This window comes from Heptranchias perlo, chromosome 5 (genome assembly GCF_035084215.1).
Source record: "Heptranchias perlo isolate sHepPer1 chromosome 5, sHepPer1.hap1, whole genome shotgun sequence".
Classification (NCBI taxonomy): Eukaryota; Metazoa; Chordata; class Chondrichthyes; order Hexanchiformes; family Hexanchidae; genus Heptranchias; species Heptranchias perlo.
The window spans coordinates 104,613,619-104,635,692 of NC_090329.1; the positions used below are offsets into that span (position 1 = coordinate 104,613,619).

Sequence of the window (22,074 nt, forward strand, 5' to 3'; positions counted from 1 at the left end):
TTGAACTTTGTGTCCACCTTTGCCTACTGGTACTGGATGTTAATGCAGTACCAGTAATTGGTACTGAGCTTAAACCGCCATTTCGTTGCTTCTAAAACCACTTTAACTTATCATTCCGCTCTTATCTATCTAAGGAGTCCTTATACTTTCTTTGTGTTGACGTACCAAATAGATTCTTTTAGTTACTAGTAGACGCTTACGTGTTTCCCTGATAGTCCGGTTTATCTTTGTTCCTATATATAACAACAAAAAAAGTGCCTCCCTCGCGCTATACACAAATATCCTGAGGCGCCGGACCATTGGCCCGTCTCATACAAGGAGAATGCTCCCAAGTGATCTACTGTCTACTGTCTCAACATTGGTACCTGGTTCACAGCTGGACACTGTAATTGGCAGCTTTTAGCCACTTTAATTATGATTTTGTACTGTCACGAGGTTGCAGCCTGTGCCCAATCAAAACTCATGTTCATGTTGTTGCTGCTGCTGAATGCCAGTTTTTTCCAAAATGAATATCATTTATTTTTATACATTGTGATATGCTCCACTGCCCAATTTTCAGATGGAAAGTAAAGGAGAATTAGCTTAGATTTTGGTAGATTTATGTTATGTAGTTTTCTACATATGAGCATTCATCTTTAAGTGTGGTGCTACACTCCAATTAAAGAATAGATTAAGTTATCATAGTTATATTTCACATATATACTTTCATTTTCCAGTATAATCCCAAATAACAATGTAAATGTAATGTACTATTTGCAAAGTATATTTCAGAAGATCTATGATCTGCAGTCTCAGGTGGAGTCAGGGTAAGACTAGAATTGTCCTGAATCCATGTGCAATCGAGGGCAATATAAATGGAGCATTAAATTTACTAGCAAGAATGGCAAATGTTTAGAGGGAAGGAAGGATTCGACAGACTGAGGCAATGATAGAGGCAGAATGGTCCACAGGGATTTCACTAATAGACTAGCTTGCACCGTTTGTTCCAGACATTAAACGTGCACATTTTCATAGAGCTGCAAAGGCCCTTCAACATAGAAAGGATTGAGCTCGTGTCTGCCTAATAAAATCCAGCTTCATTCCAGTCTCCCAAAGAAGTAGATTAAGAACTCATTATTATAAACTCATGAGAACCAGCAAAGTGGTTCTTTAGATCAAGGTTTCTCTCATTGAACTTTAAGCCTTTCTGCTGATTTTAATTGAGTTTCAGTCAGCAGCAGAAAACAGTACACAATTAGAGATGGAGAACTGTAGGATTGTGGGAAATAATCCTTTGACAGCGCTCAGAGTGAGTTGCTTGTGTTCTTCCCAAAGGTTCTCTGCACCTAAGTCGATCCATTTCAACCCATAGATTGTATAGAAAGAAAGAAGGACAGAAAGGCAAGAAGGAACGAAGAAAAGAATTTGATAGTTTACAAAAATGCTGGTCACTTTCAAGGCCATTGGTGACCCATGGTTCGATGGTGTTGTCAGAATTACTTCCGGCTTATAAATAAACTGCTGGACCATGTATATATCTTGGAAGGAGTGGTGTTATAACTAGAATTTTGCAATAACATAGTTTGTCCTCCAGAGGTTTGTCTGTAATTGTTGAGACAATTCCAATGCATGTCTTTGTTACCCATGTTATAATCATGTTTAATAAAGTAAGAAATTGGCACACTTTTTTTTACATTAAATTTCTCCTAATTAAATAAGGGAAAACAAACAGACATTATAATATGTGCTGGTTGGAACTGATAAGAAAAACTATTTGTCTGACACAGATTTTACCTACAGCATTGAATAATTTATATACTAGAGTAACTCTAATGAAAAATGCGAGGCAGGACAGTTCTATTTTTTAAAAAAAGGCTGAAAAATCTCCTGCCTGGAAACAGTCAGTTTGCAATTTAATTTTGTGCAATTACTATTACAGTTGTAATAAAAACAGGAAATACTAGAAAAGCATAGCAGGTCAATCAACACCTGAAAGAGAAATGTATCCCGAATGTTTTGGATTGACCTTTCATTGGATGGGTTCTTATAAATGGTAATATGATGGGCTCAATCTTAAAAGTGAAAAACGGGTGGGTTGCGGGCAGGGGGGGACATTGAAAATTGCCACCATTTCAGACCCGCCCCCAACCCACCTTCAACCTGCCCATTTCCGGCTTTCACAGGGGGCACGAAGAGGGGCGGGCGACCAACCTGCTCCCAGGAGGCGGGTCGGGCCTTAAAACCTTTCAAGGAGACTTCAGGCCTCCATTTTTCTCCAATTCCCGATTTCAACCCCGGGAGGCCGGGATTCCCGGGCTTTCTGTTTTACGCCTCATGAAACGAGGCGAGAAGGCCCGAGACTAACAGGTAGGAAAGGCACAGCTTGTGGGCCCGGAGGAGCAGGAGTGCTTCCCCCAGGCCCAACAAGCCTACCTGCACTGACCCCCCAAACGATCGCAGACCGCCCCCCCCCAACCACGATCCTCCCTCTCAACGATCACGGACCCCAGCGATGATCCCCGATCCCGACACCCACCCCCCCCAGTGACTGACCCGCGATTCCTCCCCCCATGATTCACGACCCCTGTGCCAACCCATGCCTACCCATGCCCCCCCCATCCATAGAAACAAAGACTTACCTGCAGGCTTACCTGTAGACGTCCTCTCCCTGGCTGGTCTCCCGTCCGAGTGAGACTAGCCTGTCAATCAGGCCGGTTAGTCGGACGGGAAACCGACAAAAAATGGGTTTCCCGTCCTCAATTTGCCCCCCCCCGCCACCCTCTTTCCGGCTCGGTTTTAAAATTGAGCCCGATATGTTAATTCTAGAGGGTGATTGGCTTGCTGTATAACTCTTGCATATTCTGTTTCTATTTGGCAAGTGGAAAGAGACCAGGATGAAATGTTACAGATGAGAAACAAGGTACACAGAGTACAGGGAGAGGCAAACAGCACTACAGTAAAGAATAGTTCAGAATTAGGAGGGATCAGACAGGGAGGAAATGCAAGGCATTCTAAGATGAGTTTGTAGCGCATGTGCATAAATGCACGTAGCGTGGTAAATAAGGTTGGTGAGCTGCAGGCTCAATTCGCCACATAGGACTATGATATAATGGCAATAACAGAGACCTGGCTCAAAGAAGGGGAGGATTGGGTACTTAATATTCCTGGGTACAAGGTATTCAGGAAAGATGGGAAAGGAGAGAAAGGTGGGGGGTAGGTGGTGGTAGTATTGATCAAAGAAACTACTATAGCACTGGAAAGGGATGATGTAGTTGAGAGGTCAAAGACAGAATCTATTTGGTTAGAATTAAGGAACAATAGTGGAGCTATTATGCTACTGGGCGTATACTATAGGCCACCAAATAATGGGAAGGAGATAGAGGAGCAAATTTGCAGGCAAATTTCAGAAAGATTCAAGAACTATAGAGTAGTGATAATGGGGGACTTCAGTTATCCCAATATAGACTGGGTTAATAACAGTGTAAAGGGCAAAGAGGGGGAGGAATTCCTGAAATTTGTATAAGAGAACTTTCTGGAACAGTGTGTTTCCAGCCCAAGCAGGAAGGAAACAGTGCTGGATCTAATTCTAGGGAATGAAGTGGGGCAAGTGAAGCATGTTTCAGTGGGGGAGCATTTGGGGAACATGATTATAATATCATCAGGTTTAGAATAGTCATGGAAAAAGACAAGGAACAATCAAGTGTAAAATTATTTAACTGGAGAAGGGCTAATTTCAGTGGATTGGAATCAGAAATTGGTAGGCAAAACAGTAATTGAACAATGGAAGGCCCTCAAGGAGGAGATGGTTCGGGTACAGAGTAGACACATTCCCACGAGGGGAAAAGGAAGGGCATCCAAAGCTAGAGCTCCCTGGATTACTAAAGACATAGAGATTAAAATGAAACAGAAAAAGGAGGCTTATGATGAATGTAAGATTCATACTATAGTATAGAACCAAGCTGAATACAGAAAGTACAGAGGAGATCTAAAAAAAGGAAATGAGAGGCAAAGGGAGAGTAGGAGAATAGAATAGTGATTAACATAAACATATAAATAATTTTATAAACATATAAATAATGAAAGGGTAGTCAAATGAAAGGTGGGGCTGATTAGGGACAAAATCGGAGATGATCTTGTGGAGGCAGAGGTCATGGCTGAGGTAATAAATGAATACTTTGCATCAGTCTAAACTAGAGAAGAGGATGCTGCCAATGTAGCAGTAAAGGAGGAGGTAGTAGAGAGGATAAAAATAGATAAAAAGGAGGTACTTAAAAGAATAGCAGTACTCAAAATAGAAAAGTCACCCGGTCCAGATGGGATGCATCCTAGGTTACTGAGGGAAGTAAGGATGGAAATTGCAGAGGCTCTGGCCACAATCTTCCAATCCTCCTTAGATACAGGAGTGGTGCCAGAGGACTGGAGGATTGCAAATGTTACAGCACTGTTCAAAAAAGGGGAGAGGGATAAACCTGGCAATTACAGGCCAGTCAGCCTAATGTCAATGTTGGGGCAATTTTTAGAGACAATAATCTAGGACAAAATTAATTGGCACTTGGAAAAGTATGGGCTAATAAATGAAAGTCAGCACAGATTTGTTAAAGGAAAATCGTGTTTGACTAACTTGATTGGGTTCTTTGATGAAGTAACGGAGAGGGTTGATGAGGGTATTGTGGTTGATATTGTGTATATAGATTTTCAAAAGGCTTTTGATAAAGTACCACATAATAGACTTGTTAGCAAAATTAAAGCCCATGAGAATAAAGAGACAGTGGTAGCATAGATACGAAATTGGTTAAGGGACAGAATGTGGTGACACCGCGCAACAATCGCCAAACAGGAGGGTTCCCTCCCAGTCGGGGAACACTTCAGCAGTCATGGACATTCATCCACCGACCTTCGGGTAAGCGTACTCCAAGGCGGCCTTCGAGACACACGACAACGCAAAATCGTCGAGCAGAAATTGATAGCCAAGTTCCGCACCCATGAGGACGGCCTCAACCGGGATCTTGGGTTCATGTCACGCTACACGTTACCCCACCAGCGAACAAATGTTATCTGTTTTTAATATAATGGGTCATTTGCTGGCTTTCTCTGCCTTCCGGATGTTTCTGCCTCTCTCTGTTTTTTTTCCTGTTTGTTTTTTTGTTGAATGTGTATTCGGGGGTTTTGCAGGTGACACCTCTCTGTCTGAACACGGTGATTGCCTTGGCAACGGGCAGTTGCAGGGGCATTCTGTAAACACCATGTATTGTTCTATATGTATAAATGCGTAGGCTTCGAGGAGCTCCTGAACATTTACCTGAGGAAGGAGGAAGCCTCCGAAAGCTTGTGAAGTTAAAATAAAATTGCTGGACTATAACTTGGTGTTGTAAAATTGTTTACAATTAAGGGACAGAAAGCAGAGACCAGTGGTGAACAGTTGTTTTTCAGACTGGAGGGAAGTATTCAATGGTGTTCCCCAGGGGTCTGTATTAGGACCACTGCTCTTTTTGAAATATATTAATGACCTGGACATGGATTTATAGGGTATAATTTCAAAGTTTGCAGATGACACAAAATTTGGAAGTGGAGGTTAGTAAAAGACTTCAGGAGGACATAAATAGACTGGTGAAATGAGCAGACACACGGCAGATGAAATTTAAAGCAGAGAAGTGTGAAGTGATGCATTTTGGTAGGAAGAATGAGGAGAGGCAATATAAACTAAATGGTACAATTTTAAAGGGAGTGCAGGAACAGAGAGATGTAGGGGTATATGTACACAAATCTTTGAAGGTGGCAGGACAAGTTGAGAAGGCTGTTAAAAAAGCATATAGGATCCTGGGCTTTTTTAATAGAGGCATAGAGTACAAAAGCAAGGAAGTTATGCTAAACCTTTATAAAACACTAGCTAGGCCTCAGCTGGAGTATTGTATTCAATTCTGGGCACCACATTTTAGGAAGGATGTCAAGGCCTTAGAGAGAGTGCAGAAGAGATTTACTAGAATGGTACCAGGGATGAGGAACTTCAGTTATGTGGAGAGACTGGAGAAGCTGGGGTTGTTCTCCATAGAACAGAGAAGGTTCGGGGAGATTTGATAGAGGTGTTCAAAATCATGAACAGTTTTGATAGAGTAAATGAGGAGAAATTGTTCCCAGTGGCAGAAGGGTCAGTAGCCAAAGAACACAGATTTAAAGTGATTGGCAAAAGAGCCAGAGGCGACAGGAGGAAACATTTTTTTGCACAACAAGTTGTAATGATCTGGAATGCACTGCCTAAAAGGGTGGTGGAAACAGATTCAATAGTAACTTTCAAAAGGGAATTGGATAAATACTTGAAGGGAAAACATTGACAGGGCTATGGGGAAAGAGCAGGGGATTGCGACTAATTAGATAGCTCTCTCAAAGAGCTGGCGCAGGCACGATGGGCCGAATGGTCTTTTTCTGTGCTGTACCATACTACGATACTACAATAAAATTGCAAAGTTACTTAGGAACAAAGGAACAAGAGTAGGCCGTCCAGTGCCTCGAGTCTGTTTCGCCATTCAATTAAGATCATGGCTGACCTGTACCTCAACTCCATTTATTTCCAGCACTCACAATTTTTCTTTTTATGTCTAGTGTCAGTCCTGTGTTGTACGTCAAGTATGTACAGTGGACATGTAGTTATTGAGGGAAGCATTGGGGTTGATCAATTCAGAATGTAAAATTGGAATCTTTTAGTGAGGGCAAAGAGGCAAAGGTTAGATAATAGCTAATAATGTGTAAGAAAAGAGCCATTGCCCCGGTAGACTGAAGGATTCAGTGGAACATCTCAAAGATGGTTAATGTTTTCCCGAACCTTAACAATCCATAGATCCTTCTTAATGTTTAGAAATACATCTATTAAATTGCAACATTTAAATTAATATTTGCTTACAATTTAAAAATGTTTTATTTAAGTACAAGGACAACAAAATGTGGTGTATTTTACCTTGTGTAGGAGATGATTGAGCAATAAATGTACACTAGCTTACGAGTCAGTTCAATTCTTGTCATGCGAGCGTTGTATTATTGCGGCCGATTGCTAGTGGAATAAGTGTAACAATCACTATCAAAAAATTGTCACTGGAAATGCAAGTTACAAGGTGCCTAATTTAAAGTTTACCCCGATGGTCCCTCTGCAGATCAAGTAGTGACATATTTCTCATATATTCTTATTTAATTAAGAATTTTATCTGTCTTGCAATGTGGCATGTGGTGATAACTGGAACTGCTCAGAGGGATAGAGAGAACTGAAAACTCGTGAGGAAGTTGTGATGTCCTAATGAATTCTTCAACATACAAATTAAAGAATAGGTGTGCTTTGTGGAAACTGGCAGGATTATTTAGTCAGAATGAAGTGACATTTTGACAAGACGTTTCCTCATCTCTGTATTGAAAATAACTGTAAACAATTTTACAACACCAAGTTATAGTCCAGCAATTTTATTTTAAATTCACAAGCTTTCGGAGGCTTCCTCCTTCGTCAGGTGAACGATGTGAAAATGAAATCCTCGAAATGAAATCGCATTTATAATTCACAGAACAATGCTTGGTGATTACAGACAGTTTTTTCAACTGCCCGTTGCCAAGGCAATCAGTGTGCAGACAGACAGGTGTTACCTGCCAGGTCTCAGAATATACAAATCACCAAAAAAAAACAACAAACAAAAAAAAAAATAACTGACAGCATTTTGAATTGCGAATTATGAGCTGGTGAAATAACTTTAAAAAGCTTATAGTGGAGAGTGGGTAACAAGATAGTGACTAGGACTTAGGTGCCGAGACTGCAGCAACTGAGACATTACTGCTCCCTGCGGTAGTGAGGGAACTTCTAGTGTACACCATGAATTGTCAGAAAGGATTATGTTTTGTGACCTAGAACTGCTCGCTGGACATGTGGGAAGAGTAAGAACCTGAATTTTTGAATTATATAATGGAAGGAAATTCTTTGCCCATTGTAGGAGATCTTTTACAGATGAGGGAGGAAGATAAGAACAATTTGCTGGAAAAGCAGGAGGAAAGCCTATTTTTCTTCTTTATTTTCAACCTGCAGTGAGGCATAATTTAATCTGCAGCTATTTCGTCATCACCTGTATTGCAGAAGATAGTGACACAAATACAGGGAATTTCCTTTATTTCTCACAGAGAAATTGAAGCTATTGGGGATATGAGTTGATATTGTCTCTTTCTGAATTTGTGTATTAAATTGTTTATAAGGTTGTCACAGTGACATCGGTTGATGGAAGCTCTTCTCTTCCTTCCCCCTGGCTCATGCTGGCAGTCTTCACCCCTCGCCAGCTCATGCTGGCAGTCTTCACCCTTCGCCCAGTTCATGCTGGCAGTCTTCACCCCTCACCCAGTTCATGCTGGCGGTCTTCACCCCTCACCCAGTTCATGCTGGCAGTCTTCACCCTTCACCCAGTTCATGCTGGCAGTCTTCACCCCTCACCCAGTTCATGCTGGCAGTCTTCACCCCTCGCCCAGTTCATGCTGGCGGTCTTCACCCCTCGCCAGCTCATGCTGGCAGTCTTCACCCTTCGCCCAGCTCATGCTGGCAGTCTTCACCCCTCGCCAGCTCATGCTGGCAGTCTTCACCCCTCGCCCAGTTCATCCTGGCAGTCTTCACCCTTCGCCCAGTTCATGCTGGCAGTCTTCACCCCTCGCCCAGTTCATGCTGGCAGTCTTCACCCTTCGCCCAGTTCATGCTGGCAGTCTTCACCCCTCGCCCAGTTCATGCTGGCAGTCTTCACCCCTCGCCCAGTTCATGCTGGCAGTCTTCACCCCTCGCCCAGTTCATGCTGGCAGTCTTCACCCCTAGCCAGCTCATGCTGGCAGTCTTCACCCCTCGCCCAGTTCATGCTGGCAGTCTTCACCCCTCGCCAGTTCATGCTGGCAGTCTTCACCCCTCACCCAGTTCATGCTGGCGGTCTTCACCCCTCGCCAGCTCATGCTGGCAGTCTTCACCCTTCGCCCAGTTCATGCTGGCAGTCTTCACCCCTCACCCAGTTCATGCTGGCAGTCTTCACCCCTCACCCAGTTCATGCTGGCAGTCTTCACCCCTCGCCCAGTTCATGCTGGCGGTCTTCACCCCTCGCCAGCTCATGCTGGCAGTCTTCACCCTTCGCCCAGCTCATGCTGGCAGTCTTCACCCCTCGCCAGCTCATGCTGGCAGTCTTCACCCCTCGCCCAGTTCATCCTGGCAGTCTTCACCCTTCGCCCAGTTCATGCTGGCAGTCTTCACCCCTCGCCCAGTTCATGCTGGCAGTCTTCACCCTTCGCCCAGTTCATGCTGGCAGTCTTCACCCCTCGCCCAGTTCATGCTGGCAGTCTTCACCCCTCGCCCAGTTCATGCTGGCAGTCTTCACCCCTCGCCCAGTTCATGCTGGCAGTCTTCACCCCTAGCCAGCTCATGCTGGCAGTCTTCACCCCTCGCCCAGTTCATGCTGGCAGTCTTCACCCCTCGCCCAGTTCATGCTGGCGGTCTTCACCCCTCGCCCAGTTCATGCTGGCAGTCTTTACCCCTTGCCCAGTTCATGTTTGCAGTCTTCACCCCTCGCCCAGTTCATGTTGACAGTCTTCACCCCTCGTCCAGTTCATGCTGGCAGTCTTTACCCTTCGCCCAGTTCATGCTAACAGTCTTCACCCCTCGCCCAGTTCATGTTGACAGTCTTCACCCCTCGTCCAGTTCATGCTAGCAGTCTTCACCCCTCGCCCAGTTCATGCTAGCAGTCTTCACCCCTCGTCCAGCTCATGCTGGCAGTCTTCACCCCTCGTCCAGCTCCTGCTGGCAGTCTTCACCCCTCGCCCAGCTCCCGCTGGCAATCTTCACCCCTCGCCCAGCTCCCACTGGCAGTCAACACCCCTCACCCATCTCCCGCTGGCAGTCTTCACCCCTCGCCCAGTTCATGCTGGCAGACTTCACCCCTCGTCCAGCTCATGCTGGCAGTCTTCACCCCTCGCCCAGCTCATGCTGGCAGTCTTCACCCCTCGCCCAGCTTCCGCTGGCAGTCAACACCCCTCACCCAGCTCCCGCTGGCAGTCTTCACCCCTCGCCCAGCTCCCGCTGGCAGTCAACACCCCTCACCCAGCTCCTGCTGGCGTTCGTTCAGTTATACAAGGTATTAAGAAACCATAAACTACAGACATTGTTTGGTGTTTCAATGCTGTATGGGGAATTGGCGTTTTGTCACAGTGAGTGGTTCGAGAAGCGGGGAATGGGGGTTCTGTGAGAAAGGCTGCACATGCCAGGTCCTGTGGGCAACCTGCCAGGTCAGTGTGAGTATAGAGAATATGGTATTTTGTAGAACCACCGCTGTGTGGAGTATCATAGATTGAAGAAAGATGGCAGGTGGGAGTAGATTTTGCTTCCTAGAAAAAATTCCTGGTGACAGCAATTTGACCACTTTCCCTGTTTGAATATCAACCATCTCTTCTTGCCCTTTTTCATGCGGGCCTGCTGTCCACACCCTCCAGCTGTATGCTTTTTTTTGGACAGTAAGGGAATCAAGGGATATGGGGATAGGGTGGGAAAGTGGAGTTGAGGTAGAAGTCAAGCCATGATCTTATTGAATGGTGGAGCAGGCTCGAGGCCTACTCCTGCTCCTATTTTTATGCTCTTATGCTCATCCCTCTTTGAATGGCACAATTGTGCAGTATGCGGCAGCCAGATATAGCATGACTTAACATAGACTGCTCAGCGACATAAATGTTGCTTCAAAATTCCCGTGATTTTCTCGACAGTGACTTGGGTGGTGACATGGGCCTCATTGTATTGGCTTACAGAATCAGCCTCCCTTGAACTGATGAAATTCAGCAAGGGACGACTTCTAAATATTTTATTCATTTAAATGAGGCCTCTGCAGGTCAGGAGCACCTCCTCTCGCCCTCCCAAAATCACCCATCAAAGTTGGAGTTCTCCTTTGAAAAAGTCCACTGTGGTGTGTAAAACCTGCCCCAAATATTATATATTTTTTAAAGCTCTCTTTTTAAAATGTAATGCTATTACATTGCAAGCTGTTATGGTCACTTAAACATTGTATTAGATCAGCATAAATATTTAAAACTCTTGTGACCATCAGGCGAACTGTCTTCCTTTTCTCACCATGTTTCTCTGCCAATTTTCTTACCCTTCTCCTCTCCCGAAAGTGCTCATTTCTTTATGGGACATGGATGCATGGGCACCAGGGTCGCTCTGACATATCTTGCAGTAACCATTATCCCATTATTCAAGCGTAAATCCTTGTTTTCCATGGTCTCGCCCCTCCCTACCTCTGTAACCTTCTCCAACCCCACAACCCTCGGAGAGCTCTATTCCTCCACTACTGGCCTCGTGCTTCCCCAATTTTCGGGTTGGTGGCCGTGCCTTCAGCTGCCTAGGCTCTAAGCTCTGGAATTCTCTCCCTAAATCTCTCAACCTCTCTACCTCTCTCTCCTCTTTTAAGGCGCTCCTTAAAACCTACCTCTTTGACCAAGCTTTTGGACACCTGTCCTAATATCTCCTTATGTGGCTTGGTGCCAAATTTTTGTTTGATAACGCTCCTGTAAAGCACCTTGGGACGATTTTATTACATTTAAGATGCTATATAAATGCAAGTTGTTGTTGTAAAATCTAATAGTAAGTATAAATGGCTATTCGACTGCAAGGGGCATCTCATCCATGCTTGAACCTATCCTCACTTGATGTTCACATTTGCACACTTCCAGCAGGGGTTGCTGGATGGCAATCAGGATTGGGTGCTCTGAATGAATTTTTTTCCCCTTCCTAACCAATGGGTGCTGAGGCCAATTGCAATGTTTTGCTGATAGAAACATAGAAAGTTTATGGCACAGAAGGAGGCCATTCAGCCCATCATATCTGTGCTGACTGAAATAGAGCTACCCAGCCTAATCCCACTTTTCAGCACTTGGTCTGTAGCCTTGCAGGTCACGGCACTTCAAGTGCATATCCAAGTACTTTTTAAATGTGATGAGAGTTTCTGACTCTACCACCCTTTCAGGAAGTGAGTTCCAGACCCCCACCACCCTCTGGGTGAAAAAAATTATCCTCAGCTCCCCTCTAATCCTCCATCAATTACTTTAAATCTATGCCCCCTGGTTATTGACCTCTCTGCCAAGGGAAATAGGTCCTTCCTGCCCACTCCATCTAGGCCCCTCATAATTTTATTCACCTCAATTAAATCACCCCTTGGCCTCCTCTGTTCCAAAGAAAACAACCCCAGCCTATCCAATCTTTCCTCATAACTAAAATTCTCCAGTCCTGGCAACACCCTTGTAAATCTCCTCTGCAAACACATCTTTCCTGTAATGTTGTGACCAGAACTGTACACAGTGCTCAAGCTGTGGCCTAACTAGTGTTTTATACAGTTCCAGCATAACGTCCCTGCTCTTATATTCTATGCCTCGGCTAATAAAGGAAAGTATCCCATAAGCCTTCTTAACTTTATCGACCTGACCTGCACTCCAAGGACACCTTGTTCCTCTACACCTCTCAGTATTGTGTATTCCCTTGCCTTGTTTGCCCTCCCCAAATGCATTACCTCACACTTCTCCAGATTGAATTCCATTTGGCACTTTTCTGCCCACCTGACCAGTCCATTGATATCTTCCTGCAGTCTACAGCTTTCCTCCTCACTATCAACCACATGGCCAATTTTTGTATCATCTGCAAACTTCTTAATCATGCCCCCTACATTTAAGTCTAAATCATTAATATATACCGCAAGAAGCAAAGGACCTAGTATTGGGCCCTGTGGAACCCCACTGGAAACAGCCTTCCAGTCACAAAAACACCCATCAACCATTACCCTTTGCTTCCTGCCACTGAGCCAATTTTGGATCCAACTTGGCACTTTTCCTTGGATCCCATGGGCTTTTACTTTTTTGATCAGTCTGTCAGGTGGGACCTTGTCAAAAGCCTTGCTAAAATCCATGTAGACTACATCAAATGCACTATCCTCATCGACCCTCCTTGTTACCACCTCATAAATTTCAATCAAGTTAGTCAGACACGAACGTCCCTTAACAAATCCATGTTGACTGTCCTTGACTAATCTGTGTCTTTCTAAACGACTGTTTATCTTGTCCCTCAGAATTAATTCCAACAATTTGCCCACCACTGAGGTTAGACTAACTGGCCTGTAATTACTAGGTCTATCCTTATCTCCCTTTTTAAACAACGGTACAATGTTAGCAGTCCTCCAATCCTCTGGCACCACGCCTGTAGCCATGGAGGTTGGGAAAATGATGGTCACAGCCTCTGCTATTTCCTTTCTTGCTTCTTTTAACAGACTGGGATACATTCATCCTGGCGATTTATCTACTTTCAAAGATGCGAAACCCCTGAATACTTCCTCTCTCACTATGTTTATCCCATCCAATATTTCACACTCCTCCTCCTCAACTACAACCTCTGCATCGTCCCCCTCTTTTGTGAAGACAGACGTAAAGTATTCATTAAGAGCCATACCCACATCTTCCGCCTCCACACACAGGTTACCTTTTTGGTCTCTAGTAGGCCCTATTCTTTTCTGAGTTATCCTCTTGCTCTTTATGTATTTAAAAAACATTTTTGGGCTTTCCTTAATTTGACTTGCCAGTATTTTTTCACACCCTCTCTTTGCTTTTCTAATTTCCTTTTTAATTTCACCCCTGCATTTTCTATTCTCCTCCAGGCGTTCTGCAGTATTGAGCTCTCAGTGCCTGACATTAGCTTCCCTTTTTTTGCCCCTGTATGCTCCTTGTCATCCAGGGTCTCTAGATTTGGCAGCCCCACCCTTTTTCTTTGTGGGAACATGTTTACTCTGAACCCCTTGAATCTCCCCCTTCAATGCCTCCCACTGCTCTGACACTGATTTACCTTCAAGGAGTTGTTTGCAGTCCACTTTTGCTAAATCACTTCTCAGTCTAGTAAAATTAGCCTTTCCCCAATTTAGAACTTTTACTCCTGTTCTATCTTTGTTCTTTTCCATAATTATGCTAAATCTAACTGAATTATGATCACTCCCACCAAAATGCTCTCCCACTGATACTCCTTCCACCTGCCCAGCTTCATTCCCTAAAACTAAATCCAGAACTGCCCTCTCTCTTGCTACGTACTGGCTAAATAGCTTCTCTTGGATGCAATTTAAGAATTCTGCGCCCTGAATACCTTTTACACTGTTTGTGTCCCAGTTAATATTAGGGTGGTTGAAATCCCCTACTATTACTGCCCTATTGTTTTAGCATTTCTCAGAAATTTGCCTATATATTTGCTCCTCTATCTCCCTCTGACTGTTTGGAGGTTAATAGTACACTCCCAGCAGTGTGACTGCCCCTTTTTTGTTCTTTATCTCAACCCATATGGCCTCATTTGATGATGCTTCTAACATATCATCCCTCCTCACAGCTGTAATTGTTTCTTTAACCAATATTGCCACCCCCTTCCTTTTTTATCTCCCTCTCTATCTCGTTTGAAAACCCTGTAACCAGGAATATTGAGCTGCCATTCCTGCCCCTCTTTAAGCCATATATCATACTTCCACGTGTCTATCTGTGCCCTCAGCTCATCTGCCTTATTCATTATACTCCTTGCATCGAGGTATATACCATTAAGCACTGCCAAACTCCTTTCTTGTCTAGTTTCTAAGCTTTGTTTCCTCTGCCTTCCAAACTTGCTTACTAATTTTCTGCCTTCCATTTCCAGCTCTGCTTCTCTCCCTTCTAAATCTATGCTCATCTCCTTGCCAAGCTAATTTAAATCCTCCCCGACAGTACTAGCAAACCTCCCCGTGACGATATTGACCCCGGCCCTGTTGAGGTGCAACCCGTCTGGCTTGTACAGCTCCCACCTCCCCCAGAACCTGTCCTAAAGCCCCAGGAATCAAAACCCCCCATCCTGCACCATCTCTCCAGCCACGCATTCATCTGCACTATTCTCCTATTTCTATATTCACTAGCACGTGGTACCAGGGGTAATCAGGAGATTACTACCTTTGAAGTCCTGCTTATTAATTTCTTTCCTAGCTCCTTAAAATCTGCCTGCAGGACCTCATCCCTCTTTCTGTCTATGTCATTGGTACCAATATGGACCACGACCTCTGACTCTTCACCCTCCCGCATCCCCCCAGAATGTTCTACAGCCGCTCAGTGACATCCTTGACCTGGCACCAGGGAGGCAACATACCATCCTGGAATCATGTCTGCGGCTGCAGAAACACCTGTCTGTTCCCCTAACAATTGAATCCCCTATCACTATTGCTCCCCTGACCTGTCTCCTTCCCCCCCGCCCTTGTACAGCTGAGTCACCTGTGCTACTGTGGACTTGGCTCTGGCTGCACTCCTCAGAGGAACACCCTCTCTCAGCAGTATACCGGTTAGAGAGTGAGATGCACTCAGGGGACTCCTGCACTACCTGCCTGGTCCTTCTAGTCTGTCTGGCGGTCACTCAGTCCTTCTCTGCACGCACGCTCTTAGGCTGCGGGGTGACCACCTCCTGAAATGTGCTTTCAACGAAACTAACTGAGCTCAAATTGGGAATCAAACCTGGAACCTTCCTGGTTTGTACAGTTCAGCTATCTACTGAATAAGCTGGCTGAGACACTGTGGGATGGCTAACCAAAGCGATTAGCTACAGGAAGTATATATTGCTAATTTGCTAATACAACTTTGCAGATGTATGGAAGGGTTGCCAATAGTCCTTACCACCCCTCCCCGAGATAAAAGATATTTTCTTACCACTGGGCCAAGAGATACAATAAAAGGTACTGTGATCTGAGTCGACTGAACAGAGATACCTTGAGACAGTCGTCGAATAAAATATTTTATCCCTTCTTACAGGAATGCCCTCAGGCAATCAGTGATCAGTCTTTGCAGGAGAAAACCTGAGAATACAACCAAATTTGCTCTGTAAACCAACAGAGAAACGTGTGCACCTCTCACCCATTGATTGTGGTTTGCTAAGTGCTTCAATGAAACTATTTTGTCTTTATAATTACAGTCTTAAGGCAATTGGCATACATAGACTGAGTAACAGTGCAGCATGTCTGATAACTGTATGCAGACATTTCAGAATTAAAGTAGATTGTTCTTTCTATTATTTAACATTTCCTAAGTGATTCTAGTATTTAACCCAATTTAATTGTGTGCTATTTAAAGAGCAGCATTGATACCACAGTTTTTAAACATTCATTTTCATCGAGAAACTAAGATGGAGGGCCAAGGCATTGTGTGACTGAGAACCAGTAACTAATACACTATGCCGCAGGAGAGTGCACAAACATTAAATAGAAAGATGCAGGAGGATTGAGTGGTGCACTGGGTCAGAACTCTATGCTTTCACCTCTGGGACCTCGGTTTGAATCAATCCCAGACTCTCAGGTCAACAACCTCAATCCAGCTTCTCCTGCATATGAATCCACAGCATAAAACTGCTCATGGTTTGACACAGAATAGTAACCAAGTGATCAATCTCGCTCAGACAGGCTATTAGGGTGGTTGATGTAGGGGAAAAAAAAATCAGAATGATGTAGCAGGGAGCATCTTCCCTGAGTTTAAGGTGCCTGTTGGGATAGAGTAGAGGGAGCATCACTGATTATCTGACATGGAGGTGCTTGATTCCGACACCGAGTGTGAAAAGTAGGAAAGTGTTCCTTCTCTAGCACTGATATTCCACACCTTGAAGAGCACAAAAATTCACCAAAAATACAAAATTAAAAAAGGCACATTATGGTAGTGAGAGCCAATAGTAGAATTTTAAGTTTATGATGTGCACTTCTCTTCAGAATGAATTAAGTGCATCTTATATGCATCATTTATTGTCACGGTAATAGTCATTAAAAATAAACATATTTTAGTGGAAACCAGTCAGTGGAAGGTGATGTAGTTCAGCAAGTGACCTTTGACATGTGCAGGATATGAATGTGTGCACTGGCATATGGAGGGCTTAATTGCTGCATTGACATACATGTCACACATGGGCACAGAGTGATACATCAGTTATCTTTAAAAGAAGATTCATCTGCTGCTAATAGACCCAGCATCATTGTATTTTTATGTAACGTGCAGCGAAGTGAGTAAATGCCAATTATTTTTCTCAGTCTGTGACAGAATAAAGTTCCATTAAAAGGTCAGACATCTTATGTTGTATTTGCATTTTTTTTTCATCTTCCCCAGGTCTGATTCGGTTACAAGAGCTCATTAAAGCTCCATCTCGGTACAGTATCCGCTTGAAAATTCGGCAGCTTCCAGCAGATACAAAGGATTCCAAACCTTTGCTGAAGGAAATGAAAAGGAACAAGGAATTCCACGTAATATTTGACTGTGGTCACGAAATGGCGGCTGGTATCTTGAAGCAGGTGACTATTTCCAAGGACATAGCATAATTGTGTATTCTAATAAAGTGTAGTGATGCTAGCAGTCCTTATTTGGATGCCTATATAATGGGCTGGATTTTGCTGTGAAAATAATGGTGAGGTTAACTGCGCTCACCGTTATTTCTGTGCAAACCGGACAGTAACTTCCGACGACCGCACATGTGCAGTTAAACGCGGAAATCCGGAAGTTGCTGAACGAGATACACTGCTCCTCCATAAGCTGCGTGAAAATGACATCACGCCGGCTGGCTTCCTGTTCAAATGATTGGAACAGTGTGAAGTTCCTGCACTGACACAGTACATACGAACTAATCTCGCCAGAAATTAGTTGTAAGCACCCTTTTAACAGCTTGGTAAGTCTTAATGACTGCCAAACTACTTCTCTGGCACTGAAAATTAACTTTAACAAGTGTGGCGTCTCATTCCTTCCAATTTTAATTGCTGTTGGACATTTAAAAAAAATGAAATACATTTTTATTTTTTTACTTTTTCTTTCTGTCCCTTTTATCTCTGACTTTTAATCCAATCTTTCTTTCCCTCTCTTTATTTCACTTTCTGCACCTGATTTGACATTGAATTCACTATTCTAACTTATACTTCCTGGCTCAAACTCTACGTGGCTTATTAACATACTTCAATCTGTTTGGTAATCAGAGTTGCTTGCCCTGTTCACACAGGTCCCAGATGCCCTGTAGAGGGTGCCGTGCTTTTTGGATCTCTAATTTGGAGGAAGTTGCTGTGCAAAAGCTCATAGACCAGCACTTGCCATAAACTTTCTAACGAGCAGCTAGCGCCATTCGTTCGCCACTCACATCAAAGTCCGGTCCAATATTTAAAATTCAATGTAGAATGCAAATGTATTTAAGAAAATTATTTTACATGTTCTTTCCTCTGCCTCCGTTAGCTGTTCAGGATTTGTCGTGGTGCAGGTATTCTCTTCATAAACTGATAAATTGGATTAAGAGTAATGTGGTTCGGAAAAATAGTATGGCACCACAAATAAGTGGAGGTGTAAGAGTCCTTAAATCGCAGATTGTTTACAAAATATGCACACTCTTATTTTCCCACTAGCTAAATCTTGGTAACTGGCTGCTTACGACAAATGTTATATTGTACGGTGAAGTTTTAACTTTTACCACAGATTTCACTCATGCAACCTGGACTCTAATTTTGCCAATATTAATATGACACATTTTAGAAACTTTGTAATAAACAAAACCTAACTTTTCGGTGGATTTCACGTGCTCTGAATTTTGTAAAGTCGGCGTGCCCATCAATATAGACGATGGTGGGCCACATTTGAATCTTCGGTGGCAAGTTTACGTAACCTTTGCTACCATCTTCCTGTTTTTGGCCTTTTCTGATTGCCATTCTTTGTTCAGAACAGAACTTTGAAAAAACTGGGACAATTGAATATGTGTTGGTACACACACACACACACACAAGTTTGTCTCACTCCTTCACTTTTTATTTAAACCCTTGCCTTGAACATTGCCAGTTGGAGCATCATGTAAGGCAAGGCCCATTGAAAGCACCTCATTCATTTCTGGGGGAATAATGGGGGTTGGGAGGCAGGCTGGTGGGGTGTCATTCTTTTGTTGTTGTTATCGCTATGCTTTTCTTCCTCTTGTGGCAGAAACTGCACAGTATATAAACCAGCACTTTAGTATCTCTAAAATACTTAGATGAATTTTAGACTTTTTTGGGTAGAAGAAGACATTGGCCAGGAAGTTCCTCGGAGCTGCTCCCACTCAGTCACAGTTGCATCGCTGGAAGTGCAGCAAAAAAAAAATCGCTGTTTAAGTGTGTAAATGGGTTTCCGCCACACTTCCAGCAAAGTAAGACCGGCGGAGCTGGAGCAGCTCTGAGGAATTTCCTGACCTTTGTTCAGTGTAGCGAATCACAGATTTCATTACATCTAAACTGCTGCTGTGTTGAACCCCCTTAGGTTTAGATAAATATTTAATTTTGTTTTAAGCTCATAAGAAATTAGCATAACAATTGCATTTTTGAATTTGTTTTGCCACTGGGAACACTTACTGTAGCTTTAATGATATGTCAATGATGTAGTTTTAAGTTAACAGTATTATTAGCTGGTCAGTAGCTGCTTGGTCATATAAGGTAGTCACTTTTACATAACCCCGCCCATTACCTCAAACCCTCCTGTGAGTTAATGCTTCAACTAGAAACCTGACCATGAGCAAAAAATATAACATTACAAAATGGGGACAGGGTAATTTGAATGTCAGAGCAAGATTCAATCACATGACTTGCTTAGGGCCCAGCACTTTGTTGCTTGGTGCTACAAGGCTGACTGGAAGGATTACTGTTTGAAATTATGGAGCAGTCTGCAATGGAGTTCTGTATATTCTTTTCTACTTAGCATTAATGTGAATTCTAAGTACAAGGCCTACATTTGAAAGATTCTGGATATAGCATCATTCAAGAGTGAATCTCAGTATCTCAGCTACAAAGTTTGATGATTAACTTTAACATCCTATTATGCCATTCTATTTCTATTGATTTTTATATATGTGTTACATCACTGGGGAAACTGACTGGGAGGTGTTTTTAAGCTTAAACACATAGGCTAAAATATTATCCATTTATAATTCACCTAACAGAAATCCATATTCTGAAGACGTGTTGCCCAAGGGAAGTGGGGTTGGTAATGGTGCATATTTGAAAAAATAAATATGTATCTCGCCTTTAAACTTCATTTTCTACATAAGAATGCTGGAAATGCACAAAAGATTTATCAGTATTTGAAAGAGGAAGACAGTTGAAAGTTTGGGATTTAACCATTCTTCAAAATAAACAAACATCTGAACTGTTTGCCTATCTTTCCCTTCTGAATACTGTACATTTCCAGCAGTTTCTGTTTTTATTTCAGATTTCCAGTATTCCTGCTTTGTCTTTTTAGCTCTATTATTTCGATTGTGAGCAGCAAATGACCTCCTACCTTGTGACATCCCATGCAAGACCATTTCATTCTGCACCACTGGATAGAGCATACAAGCCAGCCCTTACTGACAGACACATCCCATGCAAAACCATTTCATTCTGCACCACTGGATAGAGCATACAAGCCAGCCCTTACTGACGGACACATCCCATGCAAGACCATTTAATTCTGCACCACTGGATAGAGCATACAAGCCAGCCCTTACTGACGGACACATCCCATGCAAGACCATTTAATTCTGCACCACTGGATAGAGCATACAAGCCAGTCCTTACTGACGGACACATCCCATGCAAGACCATTTAATTCTGCACCACTGGATAGAGCATACAAGCCAGTCCTTACTGACGGACACATCCCATGCAAGACCATTTAATTCTGCACCACTGGATAGAGCATACAAGCCAGTCCTTACTGACATACACGGCACACACAGAATGATACCTGGTGTGAGGGACATGAGATACAGTCATTCCCTAGCATGCTTCAGTGATCATGTCATTTCAACAGGAAAAAAGCCAAAAGATATGCGGATGGTTCCATTTCAGTAAGGGAAGACTGGGCACCCTTATTATAAAACACTTATTTTCAGTGATAAACCCATTTTCAGCTGTATTAATTAAACTGTACCAGGTTACCACTCTTCAATACATCAAGGAATACTTTTTAATGGAAATAAACAAAAAAGAAACAATTACGTTCTATTACGCTGGTTCATGGAAGATTTTACATTCGTGATTATGCAAATAAATTTTAGCGGAAACTTGAAGCGTAACCTAACCAGTGCAATTTCGAGCGCATTTTGGGTACAATTTCCCGATTGCGCACGAAGCGGAAACTCTACCCCATTAAACCTAATTATTTGTAACTGCACCGAGGGCACTGATAATGAGACTCACTCCTTAATGATATGGATTGTCTTAGTGACTGAATACAAATCACACTTTCATTGTTTTTTAACATCTAATTGACAAACTTGGAGGTATGTTAACTTGGTTTGTTCTAATTAAAGTGTTATTCAAGTCATATAATTTTATCCCCAGTGCGTTGTACTGCATATTTCTCATAATTATGTGGGTGTAAGAAAGATGCTACAACTTGACCTTCCCATTAATTTCTTTCCCAGGCTTTGTCGATGGGAATGATGACTGAATATTATCATTACATTTTCACCACCTTGGTAAGCAATTGAACAATTTATTGACACTACATGATATGTTAGAATGCTAACTGATGAACGGTTGATTTGATTTTACCTCATTCTCCTTCGATTCACTAATTTAATGCATTGGCTAAATGCCAGTCTGTAGTCAAGCCTGAATAGCACTCTTTTGGGTTCTTATGCTGTGAGTGGAGTTAAAGCTTATACTTGCATTGTTCACATATAACTCATTCTTTCTCAGTACCTCAAAACTGTGAAACTCCTTACCTGCCTCAGCTTTGCCTTCCTCCCAGGATCTACAGGCTTTTACAACCCAAGTTTGATGTCACCTAATCATTTGCCCCATCTTCTGCCCTACTCTTTTCAACCTTGGTGATGTCCAGCATTAGGCACTTGCTCCTTTATTGAGGTTCCTCAGTCTAGAAGTAGTCCAGCTTCATTCACAGTGTGCAACTGAGGTTTTTCCAAATACAACCTTTACTTTGTAAAAATGTTACACCCCTAATGCTGGAGCACTTTAAATAAAAGCTTACTTACACAAATTTGTTATCCATTTCTCTATAATTTATTAAAAATCTGATAACTGTGTGCACTTCATGACTACAAAACCGTACTTCCTG

General features: G+C 43.0%; 1 protein-coding gene across 2 annotated transcripts in view; it reads left to right on the forward strand.

Moving 5' to 3' along the window:
* Positions 1-22,074, forward strand: part of LOC137321491 (glutamate receptor ionotropic, kainate 2) — a 394,735-nt gene that overhangs the window by 155,402 nt on the left and 217,259 nt on the right. For both annotated transcript variants that reach the window (XM_067983881.1, XM_067983882.1), the window contains exons 4-5: positions 17,128-17,309; positions 21,419-21,472. In XM_067983881.1, coding sequence (XP_067839982.1) covers positions 17,128-17,309; positions 21,419-21,472 — 236 coding nt within the window. The remainder of the gene's footprint in view (positions 1-17,127; positions 17,310-21,418; positions 21,473-22,074) is intronic.